The 18,414-nt window shown below is 43.9% G+C and overlaps 1 protein-coding gene across 6 annotated transcripts in view; it reads left to right on the forward strand.

Annotated features, from left to right (window-relative positions):
* The window catches only part of setd5 (SET domain containing 5), a 49,408-nt gene that overhangs the window by 20,546 nt on the left and 10,448 nt on the right, over positions 1-18,414 (forward strand). For 3 of the 6 annotated variants that reach the window (XM_036949954.1, XM_036949950.1, XM_036949953.1), the window contains exons 2-11: positions 1,127-1,372; positions 7,468-7,570; positions 8,023-8,297; positions 10,045-10,103; positions 13,173-13,360; positions 13,910-13,948; positions 15,952-16,409; positions 16,663-16,780; positions 17,870-17,979; positions 18,096-18,405. In XM_036949954.1, the coding sequence (XP_036805849.1) occupies positions 1,302-1,372; positions 7,468-7,570; positions 8,023-8,297; positions 10,045-10,103; positions 13,173-13,360; positions 13,910-13,948; positions 15,952-16,409; positions 16,663-16,780; positions 17,870-17,979; positions 18,096-18,405 (1,731 nt within the window). In that variant the 5' untranslated portion in view covers positions 1,127-1,301. The remainder of the gene's footprint in view (positions 1-1,126; positions 1,373-7,467; positions 7,571-8,022; positions 8,298-10,044; positions 10,104-13,172; positions 13,361-13,909; positions 13,949-15,951; positions 16,410-16,662; positions 16,781-17,869; positions 17,980-18,095; positions 18,406-18,414) is intronic. The other 3 variants (XM_036949952.1, XM_036949955.1, XM_036949951.1) reach the window with 2 other exon arrangements.

Consider the following 18,414-nt stretch of genomic DNA (forward strand, 5'->3'; position numbering starts at 1 on the left):
CCCCGAGAATGAGATCAGTAAATGACTAATACACACGTTCACAAATTTATGAAAGAAATGACAAACGGTAGGCTACCACATGGGCATTCATAAAGATGCATTGTGGGCCTACACTGTGTATAGCCTAGGCTACTATTCTACTTTGCGGGGATAGGAGGGTGGCAATTTTGTCTCGGCTAGGGCGGCATATCGGCCAGGACCGGGCCTGATCAGCGTTGATTAGTCTATAAATTAAGAAATTATTCTGTATCAATTTATACCATCCCAGTTTGGAGAGGATTGGCGCATTGTTAATTTGACACAACATATTGATAAACATCCCTTCTCCCAATTAAATTTTCTTTGTGAAAATTTCAGAGCAGAATCTGAGATACCAAAAATATTCCCTGTCCACACTGGTGTGGAAACACCCTTTAAACATTAGGCCTATTCTCCAACTCTAGGATTTAGGCCTAGATGCCGACACATGGTATTGAAACTCAATCAAGTTCATTGTTCACACACACTTACAGAACATGGGGCTGCAGCAGTTTTCCCCTTGTTTTGCATTTGGCTTTTAGGTAAGACAGAGTATTGCTGCTGGACCAGTAACTGAAAGGTCGCTTGTTCGAATACCGGAGCCGACAAGGTGAAATCTGTCGACTTGCTCTTGAGCAAGGCACATAAACCTAATTTGCCCCAGGGACGCCATATACAATGGCTGACCCTGCAAAACATTTCACTGCACCTATCCGGTGTATGTGACAACTTCTGTAGCCTTTCTTTTAGGCTTGTTGTATCGATTTAGAATGACCTCTAAAATTTTATGACTCACGATAGTTCATTGAGAATCCAAATGAAATGGTCCAATTGTGTATTAACAGCAGCGGGAGACCCAGTTTTATGCTTGTCCGTATATTGGTGTTGTACCCATAGAAATATATCTAGAATATACAGATTATATTTCTATTGTTCTACCTGTATTTTAGGCTATACCCAACTCAAGTTCATGGGATCAGAAGTGTCTTTTGTTGACTTTTCACTTGTTTCCTTTTGTGGGCGTGTGTGTGCGCACGCGCTCGCTGGTGGACGTGTTTGGGGTGCGCGTTTGTCTCACTCCTGACCTGTCCTCTCGCTCTCTCCCCAGGTCTCCCCATGTCCGTGAGCCGTCGGCTGCGGCTCTGCGGCACCCCACCCCTGGAGTGGTCTGTCACTACAGTTCAGACCCCGTGATCCCCCCTCTCCTCCTCCCCCCTGTCCCATCCCCCCCTCCCCCCCCCCCCCCTTCCCCCTCCTCCCTGCGTGCCGCTGTGCTGGACGTCATGAGCATAGTAATCGCGCTGGGAGTCACTACACCAGAAACGTCCTACTCAGATATGGCTGCTGGATCAGAGTGAGTACCACAGGAGGGGGGGGGGGGGGGGGTGTGAGGATAGGGATGCTAGGGTTTGTGTGTGTGGCCTCTTTTTTTCACTACCCAACAAGCCATGTGCAGCAGTTCAACATTTTTCTAAACTAGCTGCTGCTGTGTTTCCACTGTGGTCAGAATCAGGAAGTGACCAGGAGAGCTGGAAAGTGTAGGTCACAGTGAAGGCCTTCCAACCTAGACCAGGAAGCTGGGGCCCACCACAGACAGAATTATGCTTGGGCGGTATCCCGATTGTCATACTTTCATACCGACCGTGTGCCATACCAGGATATTCGGTAATATCAGCACTGAACACGGGGTGCTCTTTTCAAACCCCACTGAGCCTTTTTAATCCATAGGTTCGCAATACTAACAATACCATGTAATATCCCATAGAGAATGCTAACAAGTGCATTGTGAACATTTTATACAGTGTCTGAGCTAAATTATTTGCAGGACAAACATACATCCATGCTCAAATGTATATAAGTAACTCAAAAGTACTTCTCAGTTTGCTGCACGCACCAAACAAATATTACACAGCAAGGCTCTTGATAAGGAGGAGATTCTCTGCTGTTACCAAGCGAAGCTTCTTCCAAAATCAAGCTAACAAGTTAATAAATTAGCAAACCTAATACACAACTGCTGAGCATTCAGCACATTTTAGACTGTGAACTTAATAGTTAAAAGATATCCAGCTTCCAAACATTTAGTTGTGAATTCCATACTGTAACTAGATAACCAAACGCGTGCTCTCATCGTTGTGTGCTTGTAAACAAACGCCACGTGACTAGGGAGTACCAGTAAACTTCATAATGAAAAATGTTTCAGGTGAAATGAAGAATGATCTTCTTTATCTGCTAACGTATTGTTCAAGTTGACAGCAGGTATTTAAGTAGCTACAAATATTCAAATTTTATTCAAAAACGTTTTAAATTGTTTTAATTGTATTGAAAACTCACCCCGTGGTTATTTCCGTATACCGCCCAAGCCTAGACAGAATACAGGAGTACTACCGGATGCCTTTCTATTAGTGATGCACCGATATAACATTTTTGACCGATATCCTATATTTTCCTTGCCAAAAAAAACAATACCGATATTTAGAATTTTGAGCATTCTATTACAGTTAAATAGGTAACACACACGGACGCAGCGGTCTAAGGCACTTCATCTCAGTGCAAGAAGCGTCACTACAGTCCATGGTTCAAATCCAGGCTGTATCACATCCGGCCGTGATTGGGAGTCCCATAGGGCGGCGCACAATTGGCCCGGGTTTGGCTGGGGTAGGCCGTCATTGTAAATAAGTATTTGTTCTTAACTGACTTGCCTAGTTAAATAAAGGTTATACACACCACACTGACCAAAAAGTTATTTTGTTGGCTTTACAATATGTCCCCATTTACCAGTAAAACATAATCAAAACCTATTTCTTTAACTTGCTGTGCTGTTTCGTTGTTAATTTGTTTCATTCTCAACCACGATTTCTCATACTATGGATTGCCGTTTGGGTCTTTGTCAGATAACACTCTTTGACATGTCAAATGAGCTTGTTGACCAATCAGGACCTGAACATGACTGCGCGTCACATAATAATTTAACGTGTTCATTCATTTTTTACGTAGTTATTACACTCACTTGTATTTCATGTGTTACATTTCATCGATTTACGTATGCTCTGATGCTAGTAAAGTTGTCTCGGGCACCTACAGTGCTGGTCATAAAGAAATGCAAGCAATGTTCATCCCCAAAAACATAGCAAAATGACATCTGTTTCAGTAGCTAGCTAACTATATAGCTAGGTGTCATCTAAAATGGGGTCAGAACCATCTATGTGAAGCTAGCCACAATAAGGATTAGCCACAATAGTGGACTTTGCGGGTAGCCTTCAAAATAAATGTCATTGACAGTGATGCAAATTAATGCAAATAGTAGAATTATGCCATAATTGAATAGATCATGCAAAATGAGGTTGGGCAATTTGTTAATTTGACAAATCTGAAATCACACTGGATGTATTATACTTTAGAATTGCGTTTAGGGCATACTTATTTCACCATACAGCCTTAACTATGGATTGTGGATCTATGGATTGTGGATCAATGACATGGGATATCAGTCTACTCAGTGACACCCAGAAAACAGTAACTTTGTAGCTCTTATTGCTGGACTCTGAAACAACTGAACTGAGCCACATTTATTATCAACCTGTGTATTGAACACTATTCCAGAGGAAAAACAATACTGCATGGATGTTTGAGTCTTTCTGAGGAGGACGTTGCGAAAAATTATCTTGGGTATTGAGTAGACTGATAACCCATTTCATTGATCCCCAATCCTTAGGTATGGCTGGCTGTACAGTGCAATATGAATGTCAATACACACAATAGGCTGACTGGGGAGGTGAGTCCCGTGATAAGAGCTACAACACTAATATTTGCGTAAACTCTTAACAGTTGTGTTCTGTGGGTGTCACCGAGTAGACTGACCCCATTTCATTGCTTCACATTCCAACCTTGTTTAACATTATCTAGTCTAAATATGGCATTATTCCACCAATTGTAACCTTCTGCATCACTTTAAAATAGGTTTTTTTTTTTAACCGCAAATTCCACTATTGTGCCTAATCCTTATTGTGGCTAGCTTCACAACACAACCCGGTCCGGTCGAGCCTCACTAGCCAGATGAAGCTAGCTGGCTGCTTATAACGTTAGCTTTGGTCAATACGGTTAAGTAGCTGGCTAGCTATTTATTTGAAGTCCAATTTCAATAGGCGAACAACAAGTGGTCACCTACGTAATACTTACAAGGATTCCTAAATCGTTGCAAAGAATAATGTAAATGACTGCAGTTTCTACTGGTCATTGTTTTCAGGCTGGTTGTATTGGTGCTAGCTAGGTACCAAGCTAAAGCTAGCTACTCCAGAAGTTGTGGTCAAACAAATGATCCTTCATTGCCAACGTGGTATTGTAAATGTGTCGTTCGTGGCCGGTGTCTGCTTGTTTGCAGACTTTTTTTGTACAGCTTTGACAAGTGCTACTGATAGGAGTGGTGGCGTTTGACTTGCACATGCAAATTCAGAACACACATTCTATAATCTGTTATTTGACGTGTCAAATTTAAAAGCTTATTTAACGTGTCAAATGGTGTTGTCTGACTGACCCAAAGGCGTTCCATAGTATGTTGTGAAGCCAATAGCAGTGACACTATTACTGTGTAACTCCGGTAGGGCAACATGTGTACCGGTGCTTGACCAGTCAGTGAAAGCCAACATCACCCACGACAGAGAACGGTTGATTGTCAAGGGCAATGAATGCCATTTATCTTGGCGTTAATCGATTTCGCCTTTTGAGTTGTCTTACTGACTTTTTTTTTTTTTACCTCTTTCAAATAACTGCTCGATTTGTTGATTGCTCGATCCACACAGCATACATCGTGGTATAGATTAGGAATACTGTGTTGCACGTGTAGCGCATTTTTTTTGTTGTTGACGTGGAGTCAATATGTCTTGCACGCCAGATTTGACATCGGGCCGACCCCGATGTTGACATTTTCAGCTAATATCATCTGATACCGATATATCGTGCATCCCTACTTTCTATCTATGGGGCAGAAGGCAGTGTGAGGGACCATTAGGATCTGAACCCTCCTTCCCTTGTCAGGCCTTGCATTCAACCACCCCATCACATAGTGTCGGTGCCCCATTTGCTAAAAATGTATGGAGAATAGGGTGCCATTTGGGACAGAGCCTGTAACTGATCAGTGATGACCCCCCCACCAAGAGAGCTTCAGGGGGACTGAGGTTAAATCAGACAAGTATTGGAACAAGAGCCAGCTGTTCTGCTGAGTGCTGAGGAAATGGCTCTAGACTGCACAGGGAAAATAACCTGAACCCAGTGCTCCTACTACCCTGTAGGTGAGCCAGATGACTGAGCTTCTATGGAATGTAGCTGGATCAGGCTCTTCCCCTCCCCCATACATCTCCCTTCTAAGAAACCCAACCTGACTCGGGGGAAGGCATGCAGGGTGGGGGATTTCACCTCGCACGAAAACAATGAGAAACAGAAAAGCAGACATGGGCGACATTTAGAAAAATCACCAGCCGGGATGTAGTATTTTCTTGTTTTGACATGTAGCCTTTTGACATTTGATATTGTTCGGCAGGGCTACGTGTACCAGGGCTGTTAGTTGTTGGGTAAAAAGACAAGGTTCTCTTCTCCCCTCCCTCCAAGACCTCTGCTAAAGGGCAACGGGGGAGTTGCATAACACGCATCATGGCCGCTGACATTCCATTTCCTGAATTGTCATGTTCACCCAGACTTCCCTTGGCCGTTGAGAATGTTTTGGGCTGTGGCGCCATCTAGTGTACAGAACAGGTCTAGGAGATATCACCTTAAGAGTTGTTTACAAGTAAAGCAGGTTAATGCAGGACCCCCACCCCAACATGGTAGTATTCATCAAGAGAAACTATACCAAAACGTTTTGTTACAACGGGCATGTCTTATTGGCAAGTTTAGGTTGTCTTTCATTTTTTTTTTCCTGTTGCGTTATGAATATGACCAAGCTTAGCTGCTTAGTAGTTGAAAAATGGCTTTCCCTGTAGTTTTGTTTACTCTTTCTAGATACCATATTTCATTCTATATCTCCTAACTTTCCCTATATCTGGATATCGTTTTATCTTTGATCTTTTTAAGGGTCAGACACACCGAGAAAGCTGACTGCCGGTAGGTGCTTAGCACCTCTGCCCAGAGTGTCGGCAGTTACCTTTTTGTTGTTCACACAGAACAGTTGTGCCTCCGATTTTGCTTCATTTAAATACTCCAGGCGACAAGGTGGCAGTAGCTTGTTTGGCTTGTGCATGCTGGAGCTAATGTAAGCTAACTAGCAAGCTGCTCTGTTACATTTTTTACTTGAAATTAAAGTGTACGGACGTGAAACTGTCCTTTGTGTTTCTTGGCTATTTACACTGAACAAAAATATAAACGCAACATGCAACAATTTCAACGAATCAATTTGATTGAATTACAGGTCATATATAAGAAAAACAGTCAATTGAAAAAGTCATTAGGCCCCAATCTATGGATTTCACATGACTGGGCAGGGTGCAGCCATGGGTGGACCTGGGAGGGCATAGGCCCACCGACGGGGGAGCCAGGTCCAGACAATCAGGAATTAGTTTTTCCCCCACAAAAGGGCTTTATTACAGACAGAAATACTCCTATGTTTCATCAGCTCTCTGAGTGGCTGTTCTCAGATGATCCCGCAGGTAAAGAAGCCAGATGTGGTCTTGGACTGGTGGGGTTGCACGTGGTCTGCGGTTGTGAGGCCAGTTGGACGTACTGCCAAATTCTCTAAAACGATGTTGGAGGTGGCTTATGGTAGAGAAATTAACATTCAATTCTCTGGCAACAGCTCTGGTGGACATTCCTGCAATCAGCATGCCAATTGCATGTTCCCTCAACTTGAAACTGTGGCTTTGTTTTGTGTGACAAAACTGCACATTTTAGTTTGGCCTTTATTGTCCCCAGCACACGGTGCACCTGTGTAATGATCATGCTGTTTAATCAGCTTGATATGCCACACCTGTCAGGTGGATGGATTATCTTGGCAAAGGAGAAATACTCCGTAACAGGGATGAGCACACATTTGTTGACAACATTTGAGAGAAATACTCTTTTTGTGCATTTGGAACATTTCTGGGATCTTTTTATTTCATCTCATGAAACATGGGACCAACACTTTACATGTTGTGTTTTATATTTGCATTTAGTATAGATAACTGGTGTAGTTATCAACATTATAATTAAATCACAATGGATTTGTTTTTTTGAATGAAGCAGCTTGCCTGTCTGTCGAGTCGATGGAGTAGCTAGCTGTGTTGTGCTAAATGGCGACGCTTGCAAGCGAACTGTAACTGGCAGTATGGGATAATGGAGAGTGAATTAAATTATTTATTGGTTAAGCATTTAGTTCATCTCAAGTACATATCAGCAGTCAGATTTCTCCTTGTGTCTGTACCATTACTCTTTTACTGTCCATGTTTCTACTGCTTACGCTTTCATTCTCTCTCCCTCTCTCAGCCCTGAGTCAGTGGAAGCAAGCCCTGCCGTGAATGAGAAAAACTACCCCAACCACAGCTGTGTGAGTGCACAGAGTCATGGGTATCGGGGACTACCATATACTGTGAGTACACAGCTCTTTTCTTCCTTTGTCACAATGCGGCCAATTTTATAGGCCAGTCTCTCTCATATCTGACAATCTCGACATTCCGATCAAGTATCTTTTTGTAAGATGTCCCTTATGGACTTTTCGTCAGTAACCTAAACGAATGTGTCGGCCTAAGAGCGCGTAAGGCCAGTACTGTTGCAAGCGTAGTCTTGCATCCGAGAGGAAGGAGAGTCCCGCACGACATGCTAAGTATCAAAACGTAGAAAAATAAAAGTCGGCGCAAGGCTTCAATGCTATGAATCGCTAATGCTGATTAACACGTTCGCAGCGCCCTCGTGCGTTTTTAGCTAACATGCTGTATTGTCACGTACCATTTTTGTTTGCCCTCATTTTCATTCGTCTTCCATTTTCCGTTTCCCCTTCCTCTTTTTTTTGTTTGTTTGTACCTGAACACCCATTGTTTGAAGATGCAACAGTCTTCCGTTGTGTGTTGTCAGGATCACAACTATGGCGCGCCCCCTCCCCCCACCCCACCCGCCTCCCCGCTCTCCCAAACCATCATCCCCCGCATGGAGCTCAACGGCGTGGCACGCGGCCCTACCTCCCGCTACCATGACAACGGCCGCCAAGAGGAGAACTCTGCTGACAGCGACAGCTCGTCGGAGGAAGAAGGGGCCGTGGCCAGCTGGTGCCACTGCAGTCTGACTCCGGATGGCTTCCTCATAAAGTGCGAGAGCTGCAGGTGAGAGCCGGCGGCAGCCATTTTGTACCCTGTATTCAGAACCTTTTTTCACTCTGTGGAATGTTGTGTGTACAGTTGAAGTCGTAAGTTTACATACACCTAGCCAAATACATTTAAACTTTGTTTTTCACAATTCCTAACATTTAATCCTAGTAAACATTTCCTGTCTTAGGTCAGTTAGGATCACCACGTTATTTTAAGAATGTGAAATGTCTGCATAATAGTAGAGTGATTTATTTCAGCTTTTATTTCTTTCATCACATTCCCAGTGGGTCAGAAGTTTACATACACTCAATTAGTATTTGGTAGCATTGCCTTTAAAATGTTTAACTTGGGTCAAATGTTTCGGATATCCTTCCACAAGCTTCCCACAATAAGTTGGGTGAATTTTGGCCCATTCCTCCTGACAGAGCTGGTGTAACTGAGTCAGGTTTGTAGGCCTCCTTGCTCGCACACGCCTTTTCAGTTCTGCCCACAAATTTTCTATAGGATTGAGTTCATTGTCCATTTGGAAGACCCATTTGTGACCAAGCTTTAACTTCCTGACGTCTTGAGATGTTGCTTCAATGATGCCATCTATTTTGTGAAGTGCACCAGTCCCTCCTGCAGCAAAGCACCCCCAGAACATGATCCTGTGCTTCACGGTTGGGATGATGTTCTTCGGCTTGCCAAGCCTCCCCCTTTTCCATCCAAACCTAACGATGGTCATTATGGCCAAACCGTTCTATTTTTGTTTCATCAGACCAGAGGACATTTTTCCAAAAAGTATGATCTTTGTCCCCATGTGCAGTTGCAAACCGTAGTCTGGATTTTTTTATGGCAGTTTTGGAGCAGTGGCTTCTTCCTAGCTGAGCGGCCTTTCAGGTTATGTCGATATAGGACTCGTTTTACTGTGGATATACATACTTTTGTACCCGTTTCCTCCAGCATCTTCACAAGGTCCTTTGCGGCTGTTCTTGGATTGATTTACACTTTTCGCACCAAAGTACGTTCATCTCAAGGAGACAGAACGCATCTCCTTCCTGAGCGGTATGATGGCTGCGTGGCCCCGTGGTGTTCATACCTGCGTACTATTGTTTGTACAGATGAACGTGGTACATTCAGGTGTTTGGAAATTGCTCCCAAGGATGAATCATACTTGTGGAGGTCTACAATTGTTTTTCTGAGGTCTTGGCTGATTTTGTTTTGATTTCCCCATGAAGTCAAGCAAAGAGGTACTGAGTTTGAAGGTATGCCTTGAAATACATCCACAGGTACACCTCCAATTGACTCAAATGATGTCAATTAGCCTATCAGAAGCTTCTAAAGCCATGCCATCATTTTGGGGTATTTTCCAAGCTGTTTAAAGGCTCAGTCAACTTAGTGTATGTAAACTTCGGACCCACTGGAATTGTGAATTAGTGAAATAATCGGTCTGTAAACAATTGTTGTAAAAATGATTTGTGTCATGCACAAAGTAGATGTCCTAACCATCTTGCCAAAACTATAGTTTGTTAACAAGAAATGTGTGGAGTGGTTGAAAAATGAGTTTCAATGACTCCAACCTAAGTGTATGTAAACTTTTGACTTCAACTGTGTGTGGCCCACCATCTACGTTAATGGTGGGTCACCACTTCTATTTGGCTTAGATTAATACAGACATAGTATAAGTCATATATTGAGATAGCAAGGTGAGAGATAGATATATCTAAAGGCCTATAAGATCTGCAATTTCCTAATTGTGATGTTCTTATTTCTGTGATTTCAGGGGGCTAGACAGGAGGAAAGGACTGGACGGCCAACGCCGGAAACAAGAAAATGTATCAGGTATGGTGATTGATAGACTATATAACATGCATCTCAATGTGCGTATTCCAAGTATGGAAAACGCATACAGCCACCACATTGATACACGGGCGTTACGTATATACATGGTGCCACTTGGCCTCAACTAAACCACGTGAACTCCATGGGCCTGTTTTCCTGGATACGGATTAAGTTTAGGGCTTTTCACACATTGTTCGTAACTATAGTTCGAATCCGACTTTGATTTTTATCTGTTACGTTGTATTTTTTTGCGTTTGGTCAGGTTGGTTTCACATTGCCAAATGTTAAACAACCATGTGTTCATACGAGTCATTTGTTAATTGGAGAAAATGGTCATGTTAAATCCATCAATGATTATCAAGAAGCGAAACTTCTGTGTCTCAAACTTCATAAACTCAGCAAAAAAATGCACGTTTTTCAGGACCCTGTCTTTCAAAGATAATTCGTAAAAATCAAAATAACTAGCTCTTCATTGTAAAGGGTTTAAACACTGTTTCCCATGCTTGTTCAATGAACCATGAACAATTAATGAACATGCACCTGTGGAACGGTCGTTAGGACACTAACAGCTTACAGACGGTGGACAATTAAGGTCACAGTTATGTAAACTTAGGACACTAAAGAGGCCTTTCTAAAAACTCTGAATAACAGCAGAAGAAAGATGCCCACGGTCTCTGCTCATCTGCGTGAATATGCTTTAGGCATGCTGCAAGGAGGCATGAGGACTGCAGATGTGGCCAGGGCAATAAATTGCAATGTCCGTACTGTGAGACGCCTAAGACTGCGCTACAGGGAGACAGGACGGACAGCTGATCGTCCTCAGTGGCAGACCACGTGAAACGACACCTACACATCCGGCACATCCGAACATCACACCTGCGGGACAGGTACAGGATGGCAACAACAACTTACACCAGGAACGCACAATCCCTCTGTCCGCAATAGTCTGAGAGAGGCTGGACTGAGGGCTTGTAAGCCTGTTGTAATGCAGATCCTCACCAGACATCACCGGCAACAATGTCGCCTTATGGGCACAAACCCACCGTTGCTGGACCAGACAGGACTGGTAAAAAGTGCTCTTCACTGACGAGTTGTTTTTTTCCTCACCAGGGGTGATGGTTGGATTCGCGTTTATCGCCGAAGGAATGAGCGTTACACTGAGGCCTGTACTCTGGAGCGGGATCGATTTGGAGGTGGAAGGTCCGTCATGGTCTGGGGCAGTGTGTCACAGCATCATCGGACTGAGCTTGTTGTCATTGCAAGCAGTCTCAACGCTGTGCGTTACAGGGAAGACATCCTCCTCCCTCGTGGTACCCTTCCTGCAGGCTCATCCTGACATGACCCTCCAGCATGACAATGCCACCAGCCATACTGCTCGTTCTGTGCGTGATTTCCTGCAAGACAGGAATGTCAGTGTTCTGCCATGGTCAGCGAAGAGCCCAGATCTCAATCCCATTTAGCAAGTCTGGGACCTGTTGGATAGGAGCATTAGGGCTGAGTGGGATAACATCTCATGGCGAGAACTGGCAAATCTGGTGCAGTCCATGAGAAGGAGATGCACTGCAGTACTTAATGCAGCTGGTGGCTGACTGTAACTTTTGATTTTGCCCTTTGTTCAGGGACACATTATTCAATTTCTGTTAGTCACATGTCTGTGGAACTTGTTCAGTTTGTCTGTTGAATATTATGTTCATACAAATATTTACACATGTTAAGTTTGCTGAAAATAAAGGCAGTTGAGTGAGAGGACGCTTCTTTTTTTTGCTGAGTTTATTACTTTCGCTTTGTTCTTCCAACAAAATGCGTGAGGAAACCGCGCAATATCCACTAACTGTTACAACGACCGTCGGAGAAGAGTATACTACAGTGCCTAGTGAAAGTCGACACACCCCTTGCAGTCTTCACATTTTGCTGCCTGAAAATTAAATGTAAAAATGGATTGCATTGGACTTTGTTCCTTGATCTGAACGACTTACTCCACATATTCAAAGTGAAAGTTTGGTTTGCGTATGTCTTCACACCCCAGAGTTAATACCTTTGGCACCTTTGGCAGAGTTTACAGTGTTAATCATTTTGAATAGTATTCTACCAACTCTGCATGACTCTTAGGGCAACATATGTCCATCGTTTTGCTCCAAATGTCTCATGCTCAGTAAATTTGGTTGGGAATCATTGTTGGGCAGCAATATTTAAACCTTGACTCTGATTGCCAAGCAAATTTAAGTCCGGACAGAGGCTAGACCACTCATGAACACGCAAGACCTCTTGAAGAGCCATTCTGGTGTGTCTTTGGCATAAAAATCTACATTTCTTGCTGATAACCTAACCCTGGGATGAAGTTTTATCAGAAGACTGAGGCAGGTTTTCCTTCAACTTTTTACGTGAGCTTTGCTCCTTTGTCAGGATCAAAAGACATATGAAACTCCCCAGTCCCTGCCAATGACACTCATAACATGATGCTGCCACCTCATTACTTGAAAATATGATGTAATCCCTTTTTAGATATTGTATTAAGGCCACAAAATGTGAAGACTGTGCAATGGGTGTGTAGAATTTCACTACCGGCTCAGTAGCCTACAGTGTAGCCCCCTTCTCCATTAATCTGCATGGGATGCGCTCATAAATGTGCTATTACTCACCATATGTTAAGGTACTGCATGCATTTGATCAAATGATCGCAGTCAAAACAACCAATAATACTGAATGAACCTCTGGTTCTTTTACTGTGTTTGGTCCGGGACTGCATGATCACCTGCAGCGAACCACACACCAAACATAATCGTACCACGGCGTGTTTACTGCGCTCCCTAGTGCGGATAGTGTTCACACCAGTCCAAACGAACTGACCTAAGGGAGAAAAGGCGCCAGAGTTCGGGGAAAAAAACGTTCCAAACCAATTTGGTGTGAAAGCAGCCTTAGGCCTGGTCTAAAAAAGTTCAATGCAGAATCTCTATTTAAATAGCATTTTAGTCCGGGAAACCAACCCTAAGTCTTTACTGTTGGTGTGCCCAGGTGGAAACTAACTCTGCCAAGTACCTGTGAATGCTCAAGTCTCTCTTGCGCTTCTAGTGGGCGATAGCAGCGCCACGGAGAGTGGCGACGAGGAAGTGTCGCCCGCCACGGTGTCCTACACAGCAACGCAGCACACGCCCACCAGCATCACGCTCACAGTCAACCGCGTGAAGCGGAACAAGTCCAAGAAGAGGAAGAAGAGCACGGAGAAGGCCCGCGGAGTGCCCAAGGGCAAGAAAATAAAGGTAGGAACTTGGGAGCAAGGGCACAGTCGTCAAAAGAGCACAGTTAGCAAAGAGTCCTAAGTGTGTGTGAAATGCGAGACATGCCAGGCAAGAGTGCCAAATGAAGTGCTAGCAGAAGGTGCCAGCCACTATTTGGGCTAAATGCAGGCGGTAGCGACGGCAAGAGTATCCTTGCTAAAGACAACAATAGTATGGGGAAAATGGCCAAGTGTGCCAAATGGATTGCAAAGTGTGAAAAGGGGCTGAGGGAGCAAATGCAAAACCCACAGCTAGGAAGAGGACCAAGATGGTTACGTTACTTGTTTTAACTTGCTCTTAAGGCTGAATATGCCAATGATACCTCTAGAGGCCAAGAGAGAAGTTGCAGTCTTTTTCTAGTAGCATAAAGTTATTTTTGCTACATTATTTTGTGAATCTCTGAAACGTGTTAACACAAGTAGACTCTCTGAAACGTTGCCTAAACGTTGTGAGTAGGAGACCCTCTGAATGTTGTCTAAACGCTGTGAGTAGACTCTGAAACGTTGTGTAAATGAGTGTCTGTCTTTACAGGCCTTCAGAGAGGGTTCTAGAAAGTCCATGAGGATGAAGGTAAGATGAATTCCTTCCGATCTTTTTAGTTATACAGTACCAGTCAAAGGTCTCTCAATGGAACCATGACGCTAACAGTGGCATTGATGATTTCTTCATCCCATTAGCTACTGCTGGGAAGTTCATTTATATACAGTACCTGTCAGAAGTTTGAACACACCTACTCCCCCCCCCCCCCCCCCCCACACACACACACATTGTAGAATAATAGTGACGACATCAAAACTATGAAATAACATATGGAATCATGTAGTAAGCAAAAAAGTGTTGAACAAATCAAAATATATTTGATATTCTTCGAAGTAGCCTCCCTTTGCCTTGACAGCTTTGCACACTCTTGGCATTCTCTCAACCAGCTTCACCTGGAATGCTTTTCCATCAGTCTTGAAGGAGTTCCCACATATGCTGAGCACTTGTTGGCTGCTTTTCCTTCAGTCTGTGGTCCAACTCATCCCAAACCATCTCAATTTGGTTGAGGTCGGGCGATTGTGGAAGCCAAGTCGTCTGATGCCGCACTCATCTCCCTCCTTGGTCAAGTAGCCCTTACACAGCCTGGAGGTGTGTTTTTTTTTTTTGTCATTGTCCTGTTGAAAAACAAATGATAGTCCCACCGAGCGCAAACCAGATGGGATGGCGTATCACTGCAAAGTGCTGTGGTAGCTATGCTGTTTAAGTGTGCTTTGAATTCTAAATAAATCCCAGACGGTGTCAACAGCAAAGCACCATCACACCTCCTCCATGCTTCAGTGGGATCCAAACATGCAAAGAAAATCTGTTCACCTACTCTGCGTCTCACAAAGACACGGCGGTTGGAACCAAAAATCTCAATTTTGGTCTAATCAGACCAAGGGACAGATTTCCACCGGTTTAATGTCCTTTGCTCATGTTTCTTGACCCAAGCAAGTCTCTTCTTATTGGTGTCCTTTACTAGTGGTTTCTTTGCAGCAATTTGACCACGAAGGCCTGATTCACGTGGTCTCATCTGAACAGTTGATGTTGAGGTGTCTGTTACTTGAACTGAAGAATTTATTTGGGCTGCAATTTCTGAGGTTGGTAACTCTAATGAACTTATCCTCTGCAACAGAGGTAACTCTGGGTCTTACTTTCCTGTGGTGGTCCTCATGAGCGCTAGTTTCATCATTGTGCTTGATGGTTTTTGCGACTGCAAAAAAAAAAAAGAAGTCCTTAGAAGTCCTTCAAATTTTCCGTATTGACTGACCTTCATGTCTTAAAGTAATGATGGACTGTTGTTTCTCTTTGCTTATTTGAGCTCTTCCTGCCATAATATAGACTTTTACCAAATAGGGCATCTTCTGTATGCCACCCCTACCTTGGCACAACACAATTGATTGGCTCAAATGCATCAAGAAGGAATGAAATTCCACAAATGAACATTTAACAAGTCACACCTGTTAATTCATTCCAGGTGACTACCTCATGATGTTGGTTGAGAGAATGCCAAGAGTACAAAGCTGTCATCAATGCCAAGGGTGGCTACTTTGAATCTCAAATATATTTTTATTTAACACTTTTTTTTTTTGGTTACTACATATTCCATATGTGTTATTTCATAATTTTGATGTCTTCACTATTATTCAACAAGGTAGAAAATGCACCAAAAAAATAAAGAAACCCTTGTATGAGTAGGTGTTTCCAAACCTTTGACTGGTACTGTATATCAATGTATAAATTAACTTCACAGCAGTAGCTAATGGGATGAAGAAATCGGTGCCACTTTGTTAGCATCAGGGTTCCATTGAGTGACGTGTTCCTTTGACCATATCACAAATACTCCCATTTTATTATCATATGTTAAGTTGATATAGAGCACAGTGCACCACCCACCCATGATAACCCATTCATCTAAGGGGAAGAAACACGGGTTGTAGGCCTGACATGGTCATTTATGAAAGGTCTTAGAATGGAGGTGAATAAAATAAAAATACATGTGTTTTCAACACTACATGGCTCTGAAGTAAAACCGTTCTCCTCCCCTCCCCCAGAACTCCACTACGGAGGCCAGCGCAGTGGACGAGACCACAGCGGAGGGCTGGGAGAGCCGCATCCGCCAGTGGACGGACCAGTACGAGGAGGCCACGGCCAACCAGTACAGTGCTGACGTCCAGACACTGCTCCAGCTGCACCGCGCCGCCACCGTTACTGTTGCTGCCGAGGGTGTGGTAGTGGGCGATACAACGGCAGCGACGACGACGACCTCACCGGCCCAGGTCAACGCCTCGGCCAATGCCATGGACACAATTAACCGAACGGAGCTGGCGTGCAACAACACGGTGCTTGGCTCTCAGATGCAGTTACAACTGGGGCGGGTGACACGTGTGCAGAAGCACCGGAAGATCCTGCGGGCGTCAAGGGATCTAGAGCCAGACACCCTGATCATCGAGTACCGGGGCAAGGTCATGCTCAAACAGCAGTTTGAGGTCAACGGACACTTCTTCAAAAAGTATGCGTTCGTTACACTTCTCCATATGGTTGCAGAATTCCCTAAACGTTCCCCAAACTTCCATGCTTTTTCAAGCAGGCCCAATAAAAATGTGGCATCTTTGTTTGTTTTTTTTTAAGATGTCAAATCTGACATTTTTAAGGTGGAATATTTTGGTTTTCATATGCTGCACCATTGCATGGTTTTTATGAAGGAAATTGAGGATGTATTATTATGAAAAAAATACACTTGTTGACATGATTTTGACTTTTAGGCCCTACCCTTTCGTGCTGTTCTACTCCAAGTTCAACGACGTAGAGATGTGCGTGGACGCGCGGACATTTGGGAATGACGCACGCTTCATCCGGAGGTCCTGTACACCCAGCGCAGAGGTCAGCCATCTTGTTTGGGGTTTTTTTTTTTTTTTCAAGAAAGGCATTGGGTGCATCTCAGTAGTTTACACTTACTCCCTCATCTCCTCTCCTTAGTTCACTTCACTCATTTGAAATGTCAGACCAGGTGAATTTAGCTCTTACATCAGCATAGATGAAGGAAGAGATGGGGAAAGGAGGCCATTTATGCCTATTGAGACGCACCCTTCTGGAGCAGGAGTCTCCAACAGGTCGATCAAACAATTCTGAAAGTAGGCCTAAATGCAATTTTCCATGTGTTCCATCGCAAACTTTCATAAACCAATCTCACAAGTATCAGACACCGCAAGCTCCCAGCTACTACCTAATCAACGCAACACTGATATTATCCCACCTCTGGTTAGCCACCCGTTGGCTTAAAAAGCCAAACCTAAAACAATATCTGCCAATAAATATCCAGAAAAGTTGCCCCTGTTTGTCTGTGGTGCTTTCCTCAAAACCACCTCAATGAAGTGTTAACTGCATTGTGGGCTTACCTGGCAGAAGTATATCATGAGTATCTATTGTTATTTGCGAACTTTGCCTTGAAATGAGCAGCAGCAGTACAGAACCAGCACATTAGACGGCACTTTCCTCACTTGCTAGATGTGCAATTAAAGGGGAATTACACTTAATCAATTTGGTAGTTTTCTTCCAGACCTAAACAAAAAAATTGTCTTCTGATATGATTTAACCATTGATTCAGAACATCCAATTCTGTTGTTTCTCTATGAACAATTGTCATTTTGAGAGTGAAATACTAAAATCTAAAACCAGGAAAAATACAAGTGAGTAAAACAATTTTATAATAAATCACAAATTTGAAAGTGCCCCCCTTAGATTTTTATTCATCATTATTTTACCAGGTGTGTTTCTAGAAAACAATGCACTGCTTTCTCTTATACAGGAAGGACCTGGGGAAGAGTTGCAAGGGAGAAGAGAAGAATGTGCCTATTTGAAAGCTAGAAAAAAATGAGTAGCTTGCGACATGTTGGAGACCCCTGTTCTAGGGGGGGGGAAATGGATGCCATCCTAGCCAAGCTAATACATAATGTCTTCTGTCCCCTCCAGGTTCGGCATATGATCGCTGATGGCATGATCCACCTCTGTATCTACGCCGTCACGCAAATCCTCAAGGACGCCGAGGTCACCATCAGCTTTGACTATGAGTTCAATAGCTGGTCAGTGTCAATCAAGTATATCTACGGTTTCGCTCTTCTCTCTCGACCCTAAAGTGTTCATCTGGGTTTTAAAAAAGCACACAAAATAAATCATTTTATTGTTACCGTTATTGCAGTAATTACAAGGTGGACTGCGCCTGCTACAAGGGCAACCAGCAGAACTGCCCCGTGCTGAAGCACAACCTGAGCCCACGCGAAACCCTGCTCTGCCAAGCCGCGGGGTCGCTGCCCCCGCCCTCTCAACTCCCGGCACCCTCGGGGGCCGAGACGCGGCGGCGGAAGGCCCAGCGGAGAGAGATGGAGGGGCCAGGTGGCGGCAAGGGACCTTTCGGGATGTCAGATGACAGTAACCAGCCGCCCGAGGAGAGTGGAGAGGTCCGGGAGACGCTGCAGGGCAACGTCAGCCTGGGCAACAGTGACACAGAGGTGTGTGTG

The sequence above is a fragment of the Oncorhynchus mykiss genome, chromosome 17, assembly GCF_013265735.2.
Source record: "Oncorhynchus mykiss isolate Arlee chromosome 17, USDA_OmykA_1.1, whole genome shotgun sequence".
Lineage (NCBI taxonomy): Eukaryota > Metazoa > Chordata > Actinopteri > Salmoniformes > Salmonidae > Oncorhynchus > Oncorhynchus mykiss.